The following is a 21,011-nucleotide window of genomic DNA, read 5'->3' as shown; positions in this document are numbered from 1 at the left end:
TCCAATTTATCAAGAGACAAAGCGTCAGAAAAAGGTTCTTTGTTCTTCACTTTTTTTTGTTAATGAATTATAACTTGAGCGAGCAGGAAATGAATCTGATTGAAGCTGGCTACGGAGAGTCTTTCGTGTTCCATGTCAGTCAGCAGCTAAGCCCAAAGAAGCAATTTTCGAGTCTATCAAACACATTTATTTAAATGAAAATATTAAGCAATTAAAAAATTAATAATTCGAGAACTAAGATACAAATCTAAGAAATTCGATTATGTTTTACAACTTTTCAACATTCTTTGGAACGCAAACGTGTCTACAAAGCGCAATACTTCCATTTGGTTCTTATAGAGTCCCTGACTATCCAATTTTCTGGCCAACGACCTAAACGATGGATATCCGCTCACATGCAAGCTTAACAGAAAATCAGAGATCGCCGCATATATTTCTTCCTCTAGTTCATTGAGAGAATCGCAAGTTTTCTGACAGGACAAACGAAAATCATTCAAACTATTCGAATAAATGGAACCAACATAAGACTCATCACTGTCATAGTTCAGATAAATTTGAAAGAGTCTGTGAAACTTTTGTTGCCTCAGTTCCAAGTCAAGGATGAGACTGTAGACTTTTTCCAAGTAATCGCTGGACCTTTTACAAGTTTTCATTTGAAATGAACCGAGCTTAACGGCTTCCAAATAGATTCTGTTGGCATCAAGCATTTCTTCAATGCTCTTGACCTGCTGAAGAGTCAGCTTGAACTTAGCGCAGGCCACGTCCAACACGTCCTGTAGAAGATAGATTTTTAAACCATCCATTAGATCCAACAGGATGTCAATGAGCTTATCAAAGTGACACTGCACATGCACCAAGCACTTATTGTCCAGTTGGTTAAGTTGACGAAAGTGCCAGTCTTGTCGCATAGTCCTTTGGCATAGTACATAGTAGGCATGATGGAACTTCCATAGGCCCGGAAAGATCGACTCATACTGCAGGAGACTCTCCCCCAGCAGTGCCATCCAGTGGATGGGTAGCTTCCAGTGCAGCTCGAAACGAGACCAACATTTTGAGCCCTCCGAAATGGCTTCACCCACATACAGATCGGGAATTCGATTGGGTAACATATTGCTTATCATATAGTTCAATAGCTCGGAATCATAGGTACTTGCTGGTCCTTCCAGTACTGGTTCAAGTAATTCTATGAGCTGCCTCACAAACTGCACATCTGTCAGCAGCAAGTATTTGTGTAGGTTCTGGAATAGGTCCAATGGAGTTGGTTCATAATTGTAAAGACATCTGATAACCTTACCGCACACATCCAGGTGCAGTTCGGAAACGAGTTGATAAAGTGGCTCCTGGTCTCCATTCTGATATAACTGCTGAAAAGCTTCGACCAGTCTGTTATGTAGCTCTCTCGCCGAAACGAGAGTTTCCATTTCCGTAAACAGATATACTTTGGAGTACACATGGCTTCTACCTATGCTGATCAGCAGCGTTGTCAGTCGACTATCGAAAAACAATGAGAAGGGCTCTGACAGCTGAAAACGTTCCTGCCAAAATTTGTCTGTGGTTAAAGCCAAATTTTGAAAAATGAAAAACTCTTCACAGGGCGATGCCGGAAGTTGACCCTTTAGCAGCCAGCTGTGGAGCTTGCTAAGAAGTTCATTGCTTGCGATCATCAACCACTTTTGAAGTGTTTCCTCTTCCCTATCGACTCTTTGACCCAACTGATTGTAAAGCGTTACGACAGGAGACTTTCCGCTCTTCACATGGAGAAGCAGATTCAGGAGATACTGGAACCTCTGCTGGAAGCCACGAGTGCGCAAAAACAGCCCAAATAAACTTCCATGACGAGCCGACTGTTCATTATGGAATTCATGGAATGACGAAAGATCCCCATGAATATATTCTGCCAGAGCTTGGTCACCTTCGGCCCCCCGTTGGGCCAGCTCTTGCATCTTTAGGCTCAACGATCGATACAAGTAGCCGACATGGCCCAGGGCCAACAGCAAATAGGAATCACTGATGCTGTGTTGATGATGCGGATACCGAAGCAGGAGTCGGGAATTCAAGGCTGACCATTTAAGATGTGCCGACTCAGAGCCCATCAAGCCCTTGAGTGCATCCCGATAGCGATCTTCGTCCGTCAGCTCATGGCCACCACTATCTCTCAGCTGCCAGCGCCATGTATCGTAGGCCTCTCTCTCTTCACTGGTCAGCAATTGTGTGAGTTGACATTTTCCCACTCTAATCAACCAATCTGAGTAACGGATGTTCTTGGGAAGGTCTTTCTTTATACTGCGCAGGAGTGACTTTAGACGTGACTGTACCGAGGACACATTGACTTGTGTTGTGGGTGCATTATCCTTATGTGCTGTTACCTCATAGAACTGATCCAATTGTTCAAAGAAATCGGGAGCATTCAGATCATTAGGAGGCCATTGATAGGCGGGATTTGACTTGAAGAGTTGGAAAATATCACGCGGGGCGGCAAAGATGTGTCGCTGATGTTGCCACTTCGAAGGGACTCCTACGGAAGTTTGCTGGTCCAAGATCTTCGAACAATCAATGAGTTCTTCGACTTTATCGTTCGATTTCTGTCTGAGTGGAATTGCAGTAGCTCTTGCTTTGCGCTTTTGCACTGTCAATTTGGACAAGGAATTATCTAGCAGATCATCGTCCGTAAAAGATAAATCTTCAAACGTCTCTGGGGTATTTTTCTGGTTCGGATCTGAGTTGGCGCCTTTCACTCCTTTAACCATCACTGTAATATTTTGTATGAATTCCGATATTAAAAGTTGAGTATGTTTCAGATGCTCCAACTCCAAATGATCGAGAACATTTACTTGCGCGACGTTTGATTGCTCATTGAAAGACACATTCGAGTGCAAAGTCACAGCGTCTGCCCTGGAAACATTCAAAACACCTGCAGAAGTATCCGCAGGGGCTGCTAGAATTTCCCTCGGATTATCTGTAGCTTTGGATACAGCCTGAATATCATTCACAGGAACAGGCACAGAAACCGCTCTTGCAGCATTAAAAGTAATATCAGCATCATCCAGGACAGAAACACCGTTTGGATCATCTGCAGGCATACCTTTTGGGCCCTCCGGAGCAACAGTCAGGCGTGTACCTACAGGAATATCCACAGGAGAGTCATCCCTGCCATCAGAAATATTAAGTGCAAAAGCAGCAAGCGAATCAACATTGGATGCCTCATCCGTGGACGCATCGATACGTGCCACAATCTTTTCAATGTTCAGATGTAAACGATCAATGGATCTTAGCCGATTACTTAACGTCTCCTCAGTACCCAAATCTTTTCTTCGCTCTTCATCGAATAGCTCGAGGGATAGTTTGAGGTAATTCACACGCTCGCGTTCGTCCGGCTGCAAGTTGGAAAGTTCCTTATAGAGATACATAAAGATTTCCTGCTCAGCTCCGTGTAGAGGCTTCTCCTCTGCATCATTTCCCTCCTGCAGATCCTCGAAGCGCAGACGAATTTCATTGAGCACAGCCACTTCCATAGAATCATTGTTTGGGGTTTGGCTTTTGGCCAAGACACGCATTATCTGCTTTATATTAGGATGATAATGTCCAAGAGTAACGCTCAACTCATAGATGCCCATGAAAATATCGTAATCATCGCTGTCAACGGCAGAGTCCAGCTTATCCTCAGACAAATCATCGGTTGGAGGCGTCTCGAACAATAATTGCTTGTTATCCATTTCGGGCTTGAATATTTTTTATATAACGTGAACAGATCTGATCCAAAATGTAACAACTTTCTCAGTGCTATAATCTCAGAAATAGGATTTCATTCTACTCTGTTGTATCCCTTGCATGTTTCCGTGCTCCACTCACTCCCATCGCAGCATTCACAATAATTAACCCATAAATCTGTCACAAGATTGTCGACAAGTGGAAAAACTAAACCCAGCCATTCAGCAAAAATTGCGATGCCTTTGCACCTTTCACAGTAGCAGTGGAAGCCGCCGCAGCCTCTTGCAGCCAACTCCCTGCCAACTTTTCATTCATTATATGGCTGTCAACGTGCACGCGAATCTGGAGTGCGCTGAGGGCGTCGGGCTGGGCGGACTGCTGGAAATGTATGACGCTACTTTTAACCTCAGACCGTAAAAAGTTTTGCTGCAGCAAAGGGAAACTATGCAAAGATAAGTGAAAAAGATTATATATGCATTGTACTAAAATTTACCGCCAACGTGAATGAGTCGGCGGTTCGGCGGAGAAGGTCGGCTCGGGTTGAGTTCTCAGAAAAAGAACAACCCAAATTTTGTTACGGGCAAAATGGCACAAAATTTACGTGCAGACAAGTCAAACGAAACGGAACAGGAAGCGGAAAGGGCCATTTAAGAAGAAGCCGCAAAAGACAACCGCCAAAGAAGAAGGACAAAAAGAGAGACAATTTTATCAAAAAGAACTCCGCTTTTGGCAGCAGGCCTTTTCGACAGAGGCAACAGGCTTACGGGTCAACCGGAGAACATTTGTTCTGCATTTCCGTGATAGGAAAATTGGTTGCAGCTGCAACCCGGCAGCGGGGACTGCTGACTAAAGTTATTTTGTTGTTTTCTTGATTCAGCACAAATTCTTAAATTATAATTAAGTAGAACTTTCTCTGGGCTTAGCTATGGGACTTATCGGTTTGAAAATTTGGCTGAAAATTCTGCCATTAATTGAGTCCTGTTCCTAGTTAATGGAACCAATCTCAGCTTCTTGCTGGACACAACATAGCAGCCAATCAGGCTGGCCAAAGATATCACAAAGCTTGTGATTGCTTCACCACAAAAAATTGTGTTTTGTTACCCCCTATCAGCCCTCGAGCAGTGTACAAAAGACTTGCCCCAACTGTGAGCTATAACTATGGACCCACTCATGTTGTAGTTACCGATTCATGTGCATGTTGAGCAAACGACTTCAGTGAACAATGCAAATAATTGTCAAACTTATCCCGACACAAAGCGAGACGACCAAAGTCAGTCTGTTGAAGAAGAGGCAAAAAAGCTAAAGCAAAACCCTTGCAATGAAAGGAAGCATATGATTTTTATAGCACTGCCGGCAGGCATTGTGCAGAGTTGTTGGAAATCAGTGAAGAATGGGGGAAAAGATGAGCAGACATTGAGTGGTGAATACTGTGAGGTGGGGGGGCAGGGCTGCTGATTGTCTCAGGCTTGCATAGCCCGACGACGGAAAAAGGCATTCAAACGTGCTAAGCGGCGCTTTAATCGCGCACAAATACGAAAAGTGCAGGACAAATCGACAAGTGCCGCAAGGAGGAGTGCCGCCAGCAACGAGCGACAGAGGACTAAAAAAAATGGTGCACATTGCTGGTCGTGGAGTCGTGGCCCCCCTCTGTCATTGGCTTTTCACATTTCAATGAACGCGAAGACTGCCTGAGTTTGGAGTTGTAGTCCCACCTCCACCCATCATCATCTCCCTCAAACACCGAACAATGAAAGTCAATAAATTTGATTTGACATTTCCTTGCGGGGACGCCCCCAGAATCCGTGCTGCTCCCTACCACACTTTTTGCGCTGATTTTGCACATTTCCGCGTTTGTTTGTCGCCAAGTCTCAATTGTAATTTTATTATTATGCCTGACACAATGTCACACATTCTGTTTTTTAATGATCTGGGCGTTCTTTGAGCCATGTTCCTGTCAATTGAAATGGCAGAAAGGAGTGTGTGAGCAGCAAAGTGCAATGTCTTATCTATGGGTTTATGTAAGACGTAGGAAAGAAAGGGAATGAACTTCCTTTAACCTACCGAATGATGTTATTGCAATATGCTTTGAGTTTACTTATCAAAACTTTCTTGCTTGTAATTGGAAACCAACTGAAGCAGTAGATTTTCGACTAGTGTAATACATCAAACATTTTGCCATAGATTCTGCTAATCAAACCAAAATCTAGCGAATGCTAATAACTCATTTGACTTGGCTGCGTTATGTGCACACAGCCCCAGCCACGACGTTCCCAGTCTCCCAGGGAACGGGGGCCCTGCAGCGTCCTGCTAATATCGAACTCCGAACCACATAAAATTAATCATTGATTCTTGGCCTCGGCTCGTGTGTGTGGCTGGCGTGTGCTCCAAATTTATGCATTGCAGCAAGTTTGCCCGTAATTGAGACTGGAAACTGCAATTGCTGCATAACGTGGCCAGGAAATTAATTTACAGTCAGTACTAACTTTTGATTACCAAACATCTCCAGAGAATCTACAAGCGGGCGCAGGGGATTTTCAAGCCCTGGAGTTGGTTTAGGTCTGTACGAGTATTTACTGAGCGCATGTTGAGTGCGCTTTAAGAAGCAAAGCGCCGACTTAGAACCGTAATACTAATTAAAGCACAAAGGCCAGAGACACTTGCGGCAATTAGACGACAAGTGTGGCCAAGGAGAGACAAAGGGAGGGAACTGAGGACCTGACAATTACGTGCCACATTTTAAGCGTAATTTTATTACCGACATCGAGAGCCAGCTCATATCGTACTCGTATGTTTATGTCATAAGCTGCTACTTACTCGTAAGTGGAGCGTTCCCTCCTGTCCTATCCTGTCCCATCCTGTCGTGTCCTCTCCACAAGCACGCACACTCAGAGATGCTCAGACGCTTGGATAGTCCTTTGGCATAATCCTTTTCGGGGGCGTTCTCGCATTTAGACATTTGCCCAGGACATACAAAATTTAAAGCGTGCTCCAACTGTGGGTTGTAATTACATTGTAATTGCAACTTCCTGTCAGCTCTCGTACGTATGCTGCTCCTAGCTGCAACAAATTGCAGCAAATTTAATGCTTATTACATTTTGGTATTTAATATGAAAATGAAATGATCATTTTATCAGATGCGAACAGAGAGCACTGACTATGTGTGAGGAGGTTTGCAGTTGCCTTTAGGTAGAGAAGAAATATAACAAAAGACCCGCACTCTGCTGAAAATTATCTTACAATTTGGGAACATAAATATATAATTATAAAATAGTTCGTTTTTAAAGGTATTTCAGTAGGAGTTAAGTTAGGAATCATCATTTCCAAACTGTACCCTCAGAGCATTAATAATTCGACCTCTCTAACTCGATTCGATATTTGAACAAAAGCAACAATTGCATAGGGGATTAAGCTTATTGCAAGACCTCAGGGCTAAGTCCTTCAATACTATTTAGATATTTAGACTTACGGCATATTGCATAAATTTAGATGGCAATTTGCTCTAGGCTCAAATTCGATACAATCGTAAAATTTGAAGTTTGTTTAGTTTTGTGGCTGCTTGCGTTATGACATTGTGTGGGCTGCTGCAAGTGCGTGAATATGTGAGAATTGTGTGCTCATTTGTGGTTAATTGAATGCATAAATTGCAGTGTTCAGGAATTGCATTGCGGCATAATGTGGATTTAATTGGCATTCGAATGTTCAAGAACAGGGCAAACAAATTATTAAAATTTAAGCGGAAGTGTCATCGGATATTCCCATTCCCATCCCATGCCCACCCATTTTAGATTGAAATTCCCTCGGCAATGGGGAAGCAACTCTTTCATTCTTGGCCACGCAACAAATGAAAAAATTGTGCAACAATTGAAAGCACTCAAAAAGCTGGCAACGGAGGAAAAAGAGCGGACAAATTGTCAAGAAAGTGCAACGATGTTCATGCCACTTACAAAACGTTGCAATGCAAGGAGTCAAGACAACGGCCAAAGTGCGACAAGAAATTAGAAAAGAAATACAAAAAAAAAAACTGGAACCAAATGCCAAGCAGCACAATGGGATGAGCAGGCTGCATGTCCCTGTCCCGACTGAATCGAGGGTCCAAGGACTAAGCTTTCGCTCGGGGGGCTTGGTGCTGGTGCTGGTGTTGGGTGTGGGTGTGGGTGTCGGTGTCTGTGGCACGTGCAACACTTGCCACAGTAATTGATAGCACGCTAGACTGATTCGTAGTGCAATTCAAGGCAGCTTTTCCTTTTTGCATCGCTGCACGACAAATTTATTTTTGTATTTTTATAAAACTTGTTTCCGGAGATGCTGAAAAGCGCAGCTTTCATTTTAAGAATGCGTTCAAATACATTCAGAAATGCTTCAGAAAGTTCCAACAACGGGAAAATCACTGGGATATGTGATAAAAAAAATGTGTTACTAGGGGACTAGTTGTCCTATAATTCTATAATTATAATGAAACCGGAAATTAATCCTTCCTTGAGCTGTCCTAAAGCTAATCTGTTAAAATTGCATTTAATTTTGGAATGGCCCAAGGCAAACACTCGTAAATTGAGCCAGTCTGATCTTCTTTTATTTAAAGTTATTTAGGATTAAAAAAAAATATAATAGCAGTCCCGTCAAATCTCTTGGTAGTCAGAAACAAATGGTTGAGTATTATTGTCCGATACCCATCCAAAATTGTGTTATAAAAAGCAATTTGTTAACGCCATAAAAACTCGACCCGCTCATTCCTTTTTTTGTTGTTCGGTTCCGTCTTGTTTTTATTACAGTCGATGACCAATTTGAAACGCAATATGTGGGGGGACTGGATCTGGTATTTGGCCAGCGGTTAGGGCCCTCCAATCATCGGGCAACACCCAACCAGTGAACTCTTTCGGACTCCTCTTCGGAATGTCCCTCAGTGCTTCGATGGCTCGAATTTACAGCTGCTATTTATTTTTGGGCAGCATTTGCTCCACATGTCGCACGGCACGGCATGGTGTGGCGTGAGTGTGTGATGGCTCTGCTCTGCTCTGCTCTGGCTTTGTTTTTCTTTTACGAGTGGGAGTGCATTTGTTGTTCATTTCATTTAAATTACCCTGTGGCTGACCTCCTTGTCACAACATGTCGGTGGCGTCATATTGAAACACTTTTGTATCCACAATCTACAATCGAATGCTCATTGAACGTTTTTTTCCACTCACCCCCGACCCGGCTTCCGTGTGTTTTTCCGTTTTTTTTTGGTTGTTTTTGTATAGGGGTTATTGTGGTTTTTTAATCAAGTTGTATGTGAACAAATTTTGGTTAACCGATTGTTGCAAGGGAGCGAGCCAACAAAATGGGAGCACCCCATGTAAAGAATTCATTGCGAATGCGATTGAAAATATTGAGTGCACAGGATATGCGATTCAGTGTGTTTCGAAAGCAGTTAAGAGTTGGAATACTAAGCAGAATACAGAACGTTATTAATAAAGTTTCGTATGCAATTTATTTGGCTTAACGCGGAAATTTATATTTAAATTTCAGGTGCTCTAGTACTCGGGTTTTATGCATTACCAGAATCTTAATTTTTATATCTATATAACAACACTTAAAAATTATTACATGGCTTTTGGGGGCAACACACTTAAATGTGTAGGAAGAAGGCATGAGGATAATACATTTTACGACTTTGTTATATGTCCGCAAAAGTATGAAGGATTTTTATTTGTCTGGCTGACTGTGCGCCCTGCACGACGTATACATACTTTGTGCTTCTTTCTGGCTACCCAAGGAAAATGTAAGATGTACGAGCTTTTATTATATTTAAATTACACAAAGCATTAAATATAATTCACTCACCACGCTCCATTTACTAAGGCTATACCCATGGCACACATGGGCACTGTCTGCTCGCACACAAGTACGAGTGCTCGTGTGCACCAACAAAATGCCGCTGAAAATCGCTGTAATACTTTTTCATCAATTATATGATGCGCAAAAATATATATGCTGAGATTTACAATATCAAACATGGCACACACACACAGCCAGTCTCCTACTCTTACATGGACCTACAGAAATATGTATGTGTCGTATGCCGACATGCTCTAGATGGCAAACGCGTCATACTTTACTACTTACTAAATCCATTACAAAGTATTTACGTAGAAAATTGCTTTATATCTCTGCATATCTCTACGCCGACGTCATCGTCGTTGTCCTCCGCTCTAGCTGTGTCTGTAAAGCACTAGTGTATGTGTGACTACAGCAAGAAAAAAATTTAAGTACGTGGGAATAATAGTAAAGGAAAGAAGTAGGAACGCCAGTGGCTACATACGGACCATAAGATACCCGGTACTCGTGAACAAGTATCTAATTGATGGGTCGCCTGATTTATTCTTAACAAAGAACCATGGAAATGTGTGGTTTAATGTTTTACTTTATAGTAGTGTATTGATAATGTGAAAGAAAATGTATGTATAAAGTACTTTGATCTGCATTCACTTGCCCGAACTCAAAATACTCTCGTACTCCGACTAGTAATGGGAATAAAAACCTTTTTAGTGGTGTTGTACTCCCTTGGAGCAAGTCCTAAGGTAGTCCGTGTCTCTTCTCAGCAGCCACAGCTCTATCTGTCCCTCCAGCAGCCAGCAGCATCAGCAACAACCACAGCAGCAGGCAAAAAGGCTGTGTGCAGCAATTTATGTGATTTTTTCGTAAATGTCAGTGGCAAATAAGAAAATATTAAAATAGATTTGTGCACTCTGAACGCAAAAGACAATGGCCGCAAGAAGTGCTACACTGGAAATTAAAATTTCAATTCAAGAATATAAAAAGTGTAGAGTAAGAGACCTTGTTCTTCTAGCCACTATCTAATTCATTATTAACTCTTACATTCTTTGTATCTTGTGCTCTTTCTCCACAATTTCGAATCAGTTTCTGCAAGTATGCTGAAAATATTTCTCCCAGTCTAATCACACAAGAAGCTATCAGCGTACTGATGATTTCCATTGCCAAGATGTTGACGGTAAATCACAGCCGGCTTTCCTCTTCCCTACTCCCGTGCCCCAGCATAAAGCATACAGAAAGAAGGTCGTAAAAAAATGGGAAAGAGAAAAGTATGCCAGAAGACGGAGCAGCATGCTGGCAGCGGAATGTCTGAGTGTCCCTGTACCTATGAATGTGTGTGTGTAATTCATAGCGGATTTACTTGTGGGGGGGGAAATTATTCAGGCGCACTTGATGATGCATACAACAATGGAGCTGATCGTAATCAGGAACTCGTCATCGTCATCCTCATCATCATCATCAGCAGCAACAGACAAGTCTGAATGGTGTACAGCAAAACCATAATCGTATCTTTACATTTGTGCTAAGAGGTTCAAAGGAGATCTAGTCTGAAATATATTTTTCTATAATAATATTGCGATCTTAACTTACTAATGAACTTAATGTTAACTAACTTGTATGGCATCCCTAGCTACTAAGATACAACTGCAATTTAAAATGTTATTTTAACGAATTTCTTGCTGTTGTCATTGCACATTTCATTCGTGCTCCTGTTGAGCTTTGAGTTGTGTACTCTGTCTATTATAAATAACAAACCCCTAAGCACGCCACTCAAAATTCAATTAAATATCTCGAAGCTAAGTGCCGACAGACTTGGACAATCTTTTACGCTCTCGAGCCACAAATCCATGGGGGAGGCAAAGCCAGAAGTGTCCAGCCAGCAGACACAACAATTCATAAAGAACAACTAAAATGAGCTGAATTTAATAAGAAATGCTCTTCTACCCTTTCAGAGGCAAAGCCACTTAACAACAAATTTCAGGAAATCGTTTTCCTGCTGCTTATCACCAGCAGACAGAGCTTGTTGGCAATACGACAAGGCCCTAAATGAGAGCCCCAGAGTAGTCGGAGAAATGGACGCTTAAACTTTGCCCATTTTTTACACCAACACTGGCAAATTTGCAAGCTGCAGTGTTTATGAGGAGAAAAGGGACGGAACGCCTTGGACAAGTTTTGGGGAAAGCCATTTCGGCTGGGGGCCAGTTGCACATGTCTGCAGCGGCATACAAATGTCATTAGGGGCGGCAGCCCGCAAAAGAAAATGCTTTGTTGCCTACTCCTGTAGCATGACATCCAGTAGAGATGGTAACATGAATATGTCAGTGTCTTGTAGGGATTTAAAGAGCTAATTTCTAAGGAGTTTTGAAGATAAGTCGATAAGTTATTACATACGGATTTCCAGCTTAAGATTTTTTAATGAAAATATCGCCTCGATGTTGGTACGGAATTTATACTATGTTCATTGGTCTATTGAGCTGCTACTTTCTTATTCCTTCGTAGACTTTCGTAAAGCTCTTTCGTATATGCTAATTTGTGTTCGCTATCGTTAGGCTCAGGGGAGATCACGCTGCCATCACCATCGATGGGCATGGCCTCTGGCCAGACGGCGACGTTGTTTGAGCCATTTCGAACAGCTGTTTCTCCTGCTGGTTTTTTGTGTGCCTGTTAAGTATGCAGTTTTTCCCCCATAGCTATGGGGTCCCTAGTGCTCGGACCTCCAGTCCCCTGTGTGCGTGTTAAATGTGTGCGATTTGTCGTGGCGGCTCTTTAATGGCCACTGCCGCAAGAGTGGTAGTGCCCCGTTATGCTTATGGTTTTGCATGGCGGCACGTGTGGGGCATGCAGATGGCCAATGCATGGAAAGATTTCCATGGACCACAGCCAATGAACGGGGCTCCTCTCTCTCTCTCTCTATCACTCTCTCTCTCTCTCGGCTCTGGCCTGCGACGAGGAAAAACTGAAATTGAACAAATTCCTGACAAATTGGAATTTGGTTTAGTTTTTTTCGTCCGTTCTGCTTTCCGCTGAGCTTTCTCGGTCATTTCTTGTGCTCTGCCAGCGAAATTTGCTCACATTTCTCTTCTTTCTTTTTCCCCCCACCTTTACCGCTTCCTGCTATTGTTTCTACAACATTTCCATGCAAGATTTCCTCTCAAATATTCGCTTGGCCATTATGATTATTTCACCTCCCCAAGCCCCAAGCCCCAAGCCCCAAGCCCCACATTCCACTCGTCCTCCTTCTCGGCGAATTCCCTTGTTGAAAAATGACACTTTACAATACTTGTAATTTGTTTTTTCTCGTCGACGATGGTCAACTCATGAGAGTGCGGGCAGAATGGGATTTTTTTGTTGCTTTTTTTTTTTGCATTTCATCGCCCCCACAACTATGTATGAATGTGGGGCGTAGGAAAGTGTGCTTTGTGCCAAATTGTGGGTGTCAATGTGATTTGTTGCCGGCCCTGATGATGTGGGCGTGTCTGCAAATTTGTTGCCATTTCTTCAGATGTCGGAAAAGGCGGATGTTTATTTTTGTATACGCTAAAGTGGTTTTGATGTTCCCTTAAGAAGGGTCTCAGAGGAATTCATGTAACCTGTAAATACAGAGATTAGATCATTAAAATGTTTCACTCAATTTTTATTGAACTAAACAAAAGAACAAAAGCAGCCCTCTTTATTATTACCATTCGAGTATCAATCCAGTTGACCGCTTGACCGCAATTTAATCAGCGTGCAACCAAATCCTAATCCTGAACGTTGAACCCGAACCCGTAACCCCTAAAACCAACCGCAAAAACCAAATGTTTATTATTTTAGCATTCATATTAAATGCATTATTTATAGATTTCGGATAATTACAAAAAGTCACATATTCGACTAATTACATGAAAAGCCAAATATATCCAACAAGCAGCCAAATGTTAGTGGTTATCCATAGAAAAGCCTCCCCAAAGGTAGAAATGGTCTGGGAGTGGATAGGCCAACCCCCTAAATTATTAAAATTTGCAGCTCAACAATTTATGCATTTTTGTCATTGATTAAATCCAAACTCATTTGTCAGTAATGCAGTTTTGGGAACTACTTATATTTGTCGATTTTTGTTTTATAATCCCGCTGATGATTACACAACGAAAATTAAAAGTTGTAAGCAACTGTGGGGATTTATTTATAGATTTAAGCATTTACAATGACATCAAAACAAATATTATTCATTTGATATGCATGGAGCAATGTTAATTTCGCCATTTCAAGTACAGTCACGCCTGTGCATTGCAAAGCTCATACTCATATGGCAACTGTCATTGAGCGTCGTCTGGGTATCTCTTTTTCTCCATTCCACATTTTATTAATTAAAAACTCCAAAGTTTTCTCGAGAGCTGCTCAACTTTGTGAGCCGATCAATAAACCTTAATGAAATGCAATGGAAAAAATCACCAAAAGCATAAAGAGCACACACAAAAAAATGAACAACTTGCCACAAATTGTGGATCAGAGTGGAGAACCGGGAAGAACACGTTGCGACCGTTATTATGAACAGACAAGGGGCATTATTAAGTCACGTAGCATCGTGTGTAGCTGACATTTTCTTCAATTATCGTACTTTTAGTTTCCTTACGCGTTTCTGTTGACTTTTTCTACTTCTTGTCTTGCGCCCGCTGGCCGCATCCAAAGTCTGTCTGGAGGGTTAAATGAGTTGTGGCTTGGATACGTGGCCGGGTCAACTTGATGGAACTGATGTTACTTTAAGAGTGTTTCAGTTTCTTATATGAAGGTGCATTTATATAACTTTTTTTTAGTTGATCCATTAGAGTATTTCTAATGATATTCCTATCACGCTCCCTAAGCAGTTTCCCTTACTTGAGGTATAGTATGCTGCGAGCGGAAGGTTTCCATTTTATAATTACACAAAAATATTATATTTAAATATATTTACTTGAATTTTCAAGGTAAGATTTATCCAACAAAGATTTGTGGGCTGTCTGTATTGACTCGGAACCTGAAGTTAATTAAATATTTCTTTTATTTAAATTTTAAAAGTGAATTGAAATTGAATATTCCAAGTTCAAGTTGACAAATTTAATTTCTTCCCAAGTGCGACAGGCCATTAACAATTTAGGCTCGTGCGGGCGGTTATAAAACTAATAAACAATCTATGCCATAACGAGATGTCATTTATATTTTGGCCCAGTCCGTCAGTGCGCAACGAGCGCTCTGTGGGTGCGGATTGTCAACGGATTTGCTGGAATCGAATTGGATTTTACCTATTGGATTAAACAAGAGAGAGAACTCTGAAACATCAAAATCAAATTTATAGAACAACTTTTGGACGTGCTCGAACTTCAACCCCAACAGAATGCTGTTTCAACGCTCGCGCGCCGAGTACACGGCCGAGCAGATCTTCAAGATCAAACAACTCAAGCAGCTGGTGGAAAGTAAGCAACCAAAATGAATATAGAACAACATTCACGGAGTATTTGTTTTCAATTTAATGGCAGAGTCCGAGGAGCTTCAGGTGGGAACAGACGATGTATTTCTAACAAAATTCCTCCACTACACGCACTGGGATACAATCAAAGCCTACCAGGCGATCCATGCCTACTACGACTTCAAGCACAAGCACCCCAGCTGGGTGGCCAGGCACCCAATTGAGTATTATCGCAAGATCTTCTATGGCACGCACTGTCGCTTTGTGATGCCCCATGCGGATAAGAATGGACGTGTGCTGGTAATATTCAAGACCGTGGATGCTTTTCAGCAGTTCCCCGACTATCTGCAGGGTCTCATCGAAATGGACGATCTCATATTTGAGTCGCTGCTGATGCTGCCGCGTGTTCAGGAGAATGGCATAACAGTTATCTGTGATCTTCAAGGGTAAGTCAGGCTCACCTGAAGAACTAAACTGTGAGTGACAATTTTGTGTTGTTCCCTAGCACCACTCGGAACTTTCTGCGACAGTTTTCGCCAGCGTTTATGAAGGTCGTGAACGAGAAGAACGCCGTTCTGCCCTTTACCCAACGCATTGTCCACATCGTGCAGCGCGGCTTCCTCATGCATGTCACCTCCACGCTGTTCATGCCATTTATGAATAAGGAATTCAAGGAAAGGGTTAGTCTGACAATTTCAAATGGTATTACTAGACGTAAAGCCATTAATCTGTTGCAGATCTTCACACACGATGGCAAAAATCTAAGCAAATTGCGGGATATGGTGGGCTACGACTGCCTACCGGAGGAATATGGCGGTCCAGCCTGTAATGTTCTCGACACAAATCTGATGTATAATCATTTAAGCCAGAATGCAAATTATCTGGAAGAGCTGCAGCACTACGAAAAGAAAAAATTATAATTCACAATATGAATTGCATTTGGGGTTGAATTTTGAAAATGTAAAAAAAAAAAAAAAAAAAAAAAAGTGGAAGCTTGTTGTTTTTTTATTCGATCTGCTTGGTTTCATTTCTTGTTCCATGTTTTGTTAGCTTTTTATTCAATTTACACAAATGTTCACAAAGTAAACAAATCAGCACAGCTGCCTGAGTAGTGTAACCGTACGGAATGCAGTTTTCACCTCTGGTCACACTCCGCCGCTAGCACAGCAAAGTGCACATTTGACGCTTTTTAACCAAAACAAATCGCAAAATGTCAGAGAGTGAGAAGAACAATGTGCTCAACATTAACTATATCATCCAGCCTCTTATAGGCCCGAACTGTTCTGAATATGCAGTGGCGCATGCAAATGTGACTGTGACACCGTTTCGCACATTCGCGGAGGTTTCAATGCTGCCGGATATTGTGCAGAGCATGAGGAAATTGGGCCTGAACCGTGTGCAGCGGCTGCAGAGCTATGCCTGGCCGCATATACTCAATGGATCGGGACACGGCGTACTCATTGTGAGTGCCCCACGCAGCGGCCGCAAGATGGGATATGTGCCGCCCATGGCCCACCCTGGCCGCGAATCGAAGCGAGAGAGATATGGCGGATGACACATTGGATATCCCGCATGGAATGGGACCCATTGCCCTGATTCTAGTGCCAGTCTTGAGGCGAATGGAGCAGGTTGCAGCGCTATGCCATGCGCTCATGCCCAGGGAAGCGAACGTCGAGGACAAACGGACTATTATGGTGACGAAGGTGTTGCCCGTGCCATCGGAGTGCACTCCAGCTTTCATGGGTGCGTGGATCAGCCAAATAGTCATCTTGGTGGCCACACCCGCACGATTTGCCAACGCGTGCCAGTAAGGAGAAGGCATGCTAAAGCTGAATCAGCTGCAGATAGTGGTCTTCGATGACGTGGACCTCATGCAGAAAGAGGAACTGAGGCGCTGGCACAGCAGTATATTCCAAGCATGGCGACCAAACACAGTAGGCCAGAGGCACGCAAAGGCACACATCCGCATCCGCAATTGGTGATGGCGCCCAAGGACCACTTCATTCAGGCTAAAGTCGCTTTCTCCACTTCGCACACGATCTTTGCCACATGCATGGCGTCCATAGTCTACCTTACGACATTGAAGACTTTTAATATCCACTTGAACTTTTTCAAAGCACAGATCGAGGCCAAGATGAGCAAGCGATGTGAGCAAACCAAAAAGAAGATTTTGAAATTCTTCGAGGAGCTCATCAAGCTGGACGCACCGCCGAGCTCCCAAAAACCTCCAGAACAGCAACAGGAAATGATCACATGCGATTCAGTGTCAAATTGCCCCAAAGAGCATATCGCTGAGGAAACGTACAAGAGCCCAACCTCAAAGCAAGACACTCCCAAGCTGCCAGCCAGGTTGCAACGTCTAGTGGACCTCGATAAACACATACGCCAGGAGCGCATCCAGAAAGATACAGATTCCAAGGAATCGCAGAGATCAGCTGGACCGTATTGAGAGCATGGAAACTGACAGCAACATGCCAGCTTCCAAAAATGGCTATCAGATGTTGATTGAAGCCCCCCAGGCCCCAATGGGGAGAAGCAAGTAACGCTGCTCGTATGCTGGGTACCGCTTCACGTCCCGATGTCAAATACTTTCCGACCCTACACGCCCTCCATCTGCAGGTGACGCTGGCTGATGAAAAAGTGTCCTACCAGACATGTGTCCTAAACAGCACCTGGATTTTCTTCAAGGCCAACGCTGCAGAGGAATTAGGCTCTGCCTTCCCCAAGAGTTATGAGTTCTTTGTAAACCCACGCATGATATTCAAAGGCATGCAACATGCCATGAAGGGGCGCACAGTGTACATCGAATTGCAAAAGTTGCATCCAGGCTCCTACCCCAACCAATTTGTCCAATTAAAGTTCGTCCAAGCGAACTACGACAAGATCATAATCGAGGAGAAGTGGCAACAGCGCGAAAGAATCGTCCTCGAACAGTTGATGCGTCAACATGGATGGGGGGTACTAAAGCTTACAGAAAAAGCGGAAAGCAGCGAGGAAACCGTGACCGAGTCCGAGTCGGAGGATGGGGTGGAGCGACCCGAAGACTACAGAAGAATCGACATGAGTTAAAGTGTAAGTAGGAGCTATGAAACTTGTTTTATAATATTAACGCATTGTTTTTTTGTATAATTGCAGTATTAACTCATCATTAATCATGCACTTGGATGGTGAATGTGAGCGGCATTTAAAGAAGCCCTGTAAAAGATTCAAGAGCAGACTGCAGAATGTGAAATCTATTTTACTATTATTTATTATGTATTAAATATGACAGCGAACTTGAAAGCTATGCTGTAACTACTCAAATCTTAACTTTCTTTTATTCCTCGATTTTGACCTTCTGCTTAATATTACTGACTACCCAGAACTCTTATGACTAAAAAGATAATTTTATCGGATAGATTCAAAACTTTTCTGTAATGGTTGCTAATTTTATGGACTCTCTTTTAATGTGTTTTGTATGAAATATGGTTTAAACAAACAGGGCCAATGCATAATGAGACCGAGAAATAGTATATTTCATACATTTTTATAACGTTGCAGTATTTTTCTCACGGTCCGTATTATTTATCAATAAATCCGCTGTCACACTGTTGTTGTGAAATTGCGCCTTTGAAGAGTTCTGAATTTCTGTTAATAAACCAAGACAATGGCCACTAACAAGGTAGAAATTAGCTTAGACCTCTTGCTTTCTGACATTACATTTAATATGTTTCCTAGGAATGCCTAGTTATTGTGCTGGACATACGGAACTGCGCTGCCGAAGAGTTTAAACTGAAGTCTGTAAAATGTGCGGCCGAAATAGTGAAGGATAAGGTGGGTGCTTTCATTCGGTTTACCGGGTCTTGAATTGTTATTAAACGTTAGTTATTATCTCCTACAGATTGTGTGCAGCAGCAAGGACCATGTTTCGTTTGTACTGGTGGGCAGTGACAGTGCTTATAACGATAACAAATGCCCGAATGTGACGTACTTCAAGGAGGGGGTTTTGCAGCTCTGCAGCTGGCAACTGTTGCTGGATCTCTTTACATTTGTGAATGCAACCGCCTGCGAGCAAGGCGAATGGCTGGACGGAATAAAGGTGGCCCTAGACATGCAGGACAAAGCCTTGGTGTGAGTTTAACTGCTTCCCATTTATGCTTTCCACTCATAAATTCAATACCTGATCTCTGATAGATTTAAGCCCGCGAGGCAGCGCATACTTCTGCTGTTTGACTTCAATTCAGTGCCACAGAACTACGGCGAGTTCAATTCAATCACCGACACGCTACTGAACTCTGGCATCGAATTAATTGTTGGGTGAGAACAGTTTTTGGACATTTTGGCTTATTAAGTACCATTTTTGTCCATAGATCCCACAACATTGCTTATATAGACAACGCAGAGAGCGGTGACCCTCAGGCTATTTTCAATTTCTCGCGAAAATGCACTCCCGAGGAGCTGGAGAACCAAAAGTATGCGATGAGTCTCGTTCCCCGCTGCAATGCCACGCTCTGCAGCTTCAAGGAGACTCTGCAAACGGTCTTCAGGGTGACCAACAGACGGCCGTGGTCGTGGAACGCTAAGCTGTACATCGGGAGCAAAATCAGCATCAACGTACAGGGGGTGATTGCCATGAAGAACCAAACGCCCGTGAAGCTACAGCGGGTCTGGGCCGATGCTGATGAGCAGGTTTCGCGTGAGACGCGCCATTTCATCAAGGGCGCCGAGGTGACGCCCCTGCCCGAGGACCTTATGACCGGCTACATGCTGGGCGGCACAGCTGTGCCCTATGATGATGCTCTGATCGAGCCAAAAGCGCCGCATCCGCCAGGTCTGCACTTTTTTGGATTCATCAAGCGAGAATCGGTGCCGGATGAGTACTTCTGTGGGGACTCGTTGTACCTGCTGGTCCACCAGAAGGGGAGCACAGCATCGGCCAACAAACTGGATGCTCTGGTTAGGGCTCTGGACAGCAGCAAGCATGCGATGCTCTGCTGGAAGATCTACAGCCCCAAGTTGAACACCCCGAAGATGGTTATTCTGCTGCCGAAATTGCCGGACGACAACCATCCGGCGACACTGTACATGCTGGAGCTCTCCTACACGTCACAGCATCACTTCTGGGACTTTCCGTCGCTGCGCACGGCCAAGTCGGAGTGTAGCGACGAGCAACTGGAGGCCATTGACAGGCTGATCGACAGCACCAACTTGGAGTGCAGCCTCAACGACACCCAACAGCCGCGACAGTGGCGCCAGAACGATCTGCTGCCCTTTGACAGTCTGCCCAGCATCTTTGAGCAGAACGTGATGGATGTCCTGGAGCGGAGGGTGATCAAGGATCGGCAGAATGAAGAGCAGTTCAAGGAAATGCTGAAGGACAAGAACTTTGTCGATGTCTTCTGGAGTGTGCCCGAGCAGCTCGAAGAGAAATCAAAGCAAGCAGCGGCCACCGTCAAGAAGCTCTTCCCACTAAAGCAAAGCAGAGCCTGGCTGGAGAAGCTGCAGGCCAAGGAGCGGGCCGAGAATGCTCTGCCCATCAAGGCGGAGCCCCAAGAGGAGGAGGAAATTCCCATTCCAGCGGACGGCGTGGGCTTGCTCACACCCGTCGAGGACTACACGCGCCTCATGACAAACGTTCGCACCATCAGCAACGTCACACGAAGGGATGCCCAGGTTCAGGCACTGTCCGCACAGGTTCGTGTGGTCATTTTTACACTTCTCGAGCGGAAAAAGCTCAATCTGGAGCAGCTGGGCGAGCTCATATCGCAGTACCGAGACACCTGTCACGACTTCAATGCGTTCCTGGAGTACGAGAGATTTGCTGACGAGCTGAAGGAGATTGCTCTGGCAAAGGGACTGAAGGAGTTCTGGCAGGAGGTCATGCAGGCCAAGCAGCTGGGTCGCTTGTTGCTGGGCGAGCAGTCTCTACACGAGAAAGAAACCCTCAAGGCATATTACACCATTGATGAATGGCAGGCGGCAGATCAGGCGGCGTCTGGAGATGCATAAAGGTTTCTTTTCTTTGGGTTTCCCAATTTTAAATGTTTTAATTAATTTCAAAATACATTTACACTTACACAAACGCGCACAG

The 21,011-nt window shown here is 43.6% G+C and overlaps 4 protein-coding genes across 4 annotated transcripts; 3 read left to right on the top strand and 1 right to left on the bottom strand.

Moving 5' to 3' along the window:
- Nucleotides 1-260: 260 nt before the first annotated feature.
- On the bottom strand, nt 261-3,713 carry LOC117583979. Its single transcript, XM_034272685.1, has 2 exons — nt 3,083-3,713; nt 261-2,749 (listed from the first exon to the last, which is right to left on the bottom strand). Exons 1-2 carry the CDS (start codon nt 3,711-3,713, stop codon nt 261-263), a joined length of 3,120 nt encoding a protein of 1,039 aa, XP_034128576.1.
- Nucleotides 3,714-14,724: 11,011 nt separating this feature from the next.
- On the top strand, nt 14,725-15,876 carry LOC117584028. The gene is made up of 4 exons (XM_034272765.1): nt 14,725-14,948; nt 15,012-15,387; nt 15,447-15,621; nt 15,679-15,876. Exons 1-4 carry the CDS (start codon nt 14,870-14,872, stop codon nt 15,859-15,861), a joined length of 813 nt encoding a protein of 270 aa, XP_034128656.1. The 5' UTR covers nt 14,725-14,869; the 3' UTR covers nt 15,862-15,876.
- Nucleotides 15,877-16,151: 275 nt separating this feature from the next.
- On the top strand, nt 16,152-17,174 carry LOC117583978 (putative ATP-dependent RNA helicase BoYb). The gene is given in 2 exon segments (XM_034272684.1): nt 16,152-16,460; nt 16,462-17,174. Coding segments are annotated over 2 exon segments (771 nt in total). The 3' UTR covers nt 16,924-17,174.
- Nucleotides 17,175-18,503: 1,329 nt separating this feature from the next.
- On the top strand, nt 18,504-20,949 carry LOC117584557. The gene is made up of 5 exons (XM_034273514.1): nt 18,504-18,602; nt 18,659-18,754; nt 18,822-19,051; nt 19,115-19,237; nt 19,291-20,949. The coding sequence occupies exons 1-5, from the start codon at nt 18,588-18,590 to the stop codon at nt 20,927-20,929; spliced, it is 2,103 nt and encodes a 700-aa protein (XP_034129405.1). The 5' UTR covers nt 18,504-18,587; the 3' UTR covers nt 20,930-20,949.
- The last annotated feature ends 62 nt before the right edge of the window (nt 20,950-21,011 follow it).

The sequence above is a fragment of the Drosophila guanche genome, unplaced genomic scaffold (genome assembly GCF_900245975.1).
Source record: "Drosophila guanche unplaced genomic scaffold, DGUA_6, whole genome shotgun sequence".
Lineage (NCBI taxonomy): Eukaryota > Metazoa > Arthropoda > Insecta > Diptera > Drosophilidae > Drosophila > Drosophila guanche.
Note: the sequence above shows the minus strand (reverse complement) of the source record. Positions and strands in the feature narration are given on the sequence as shown.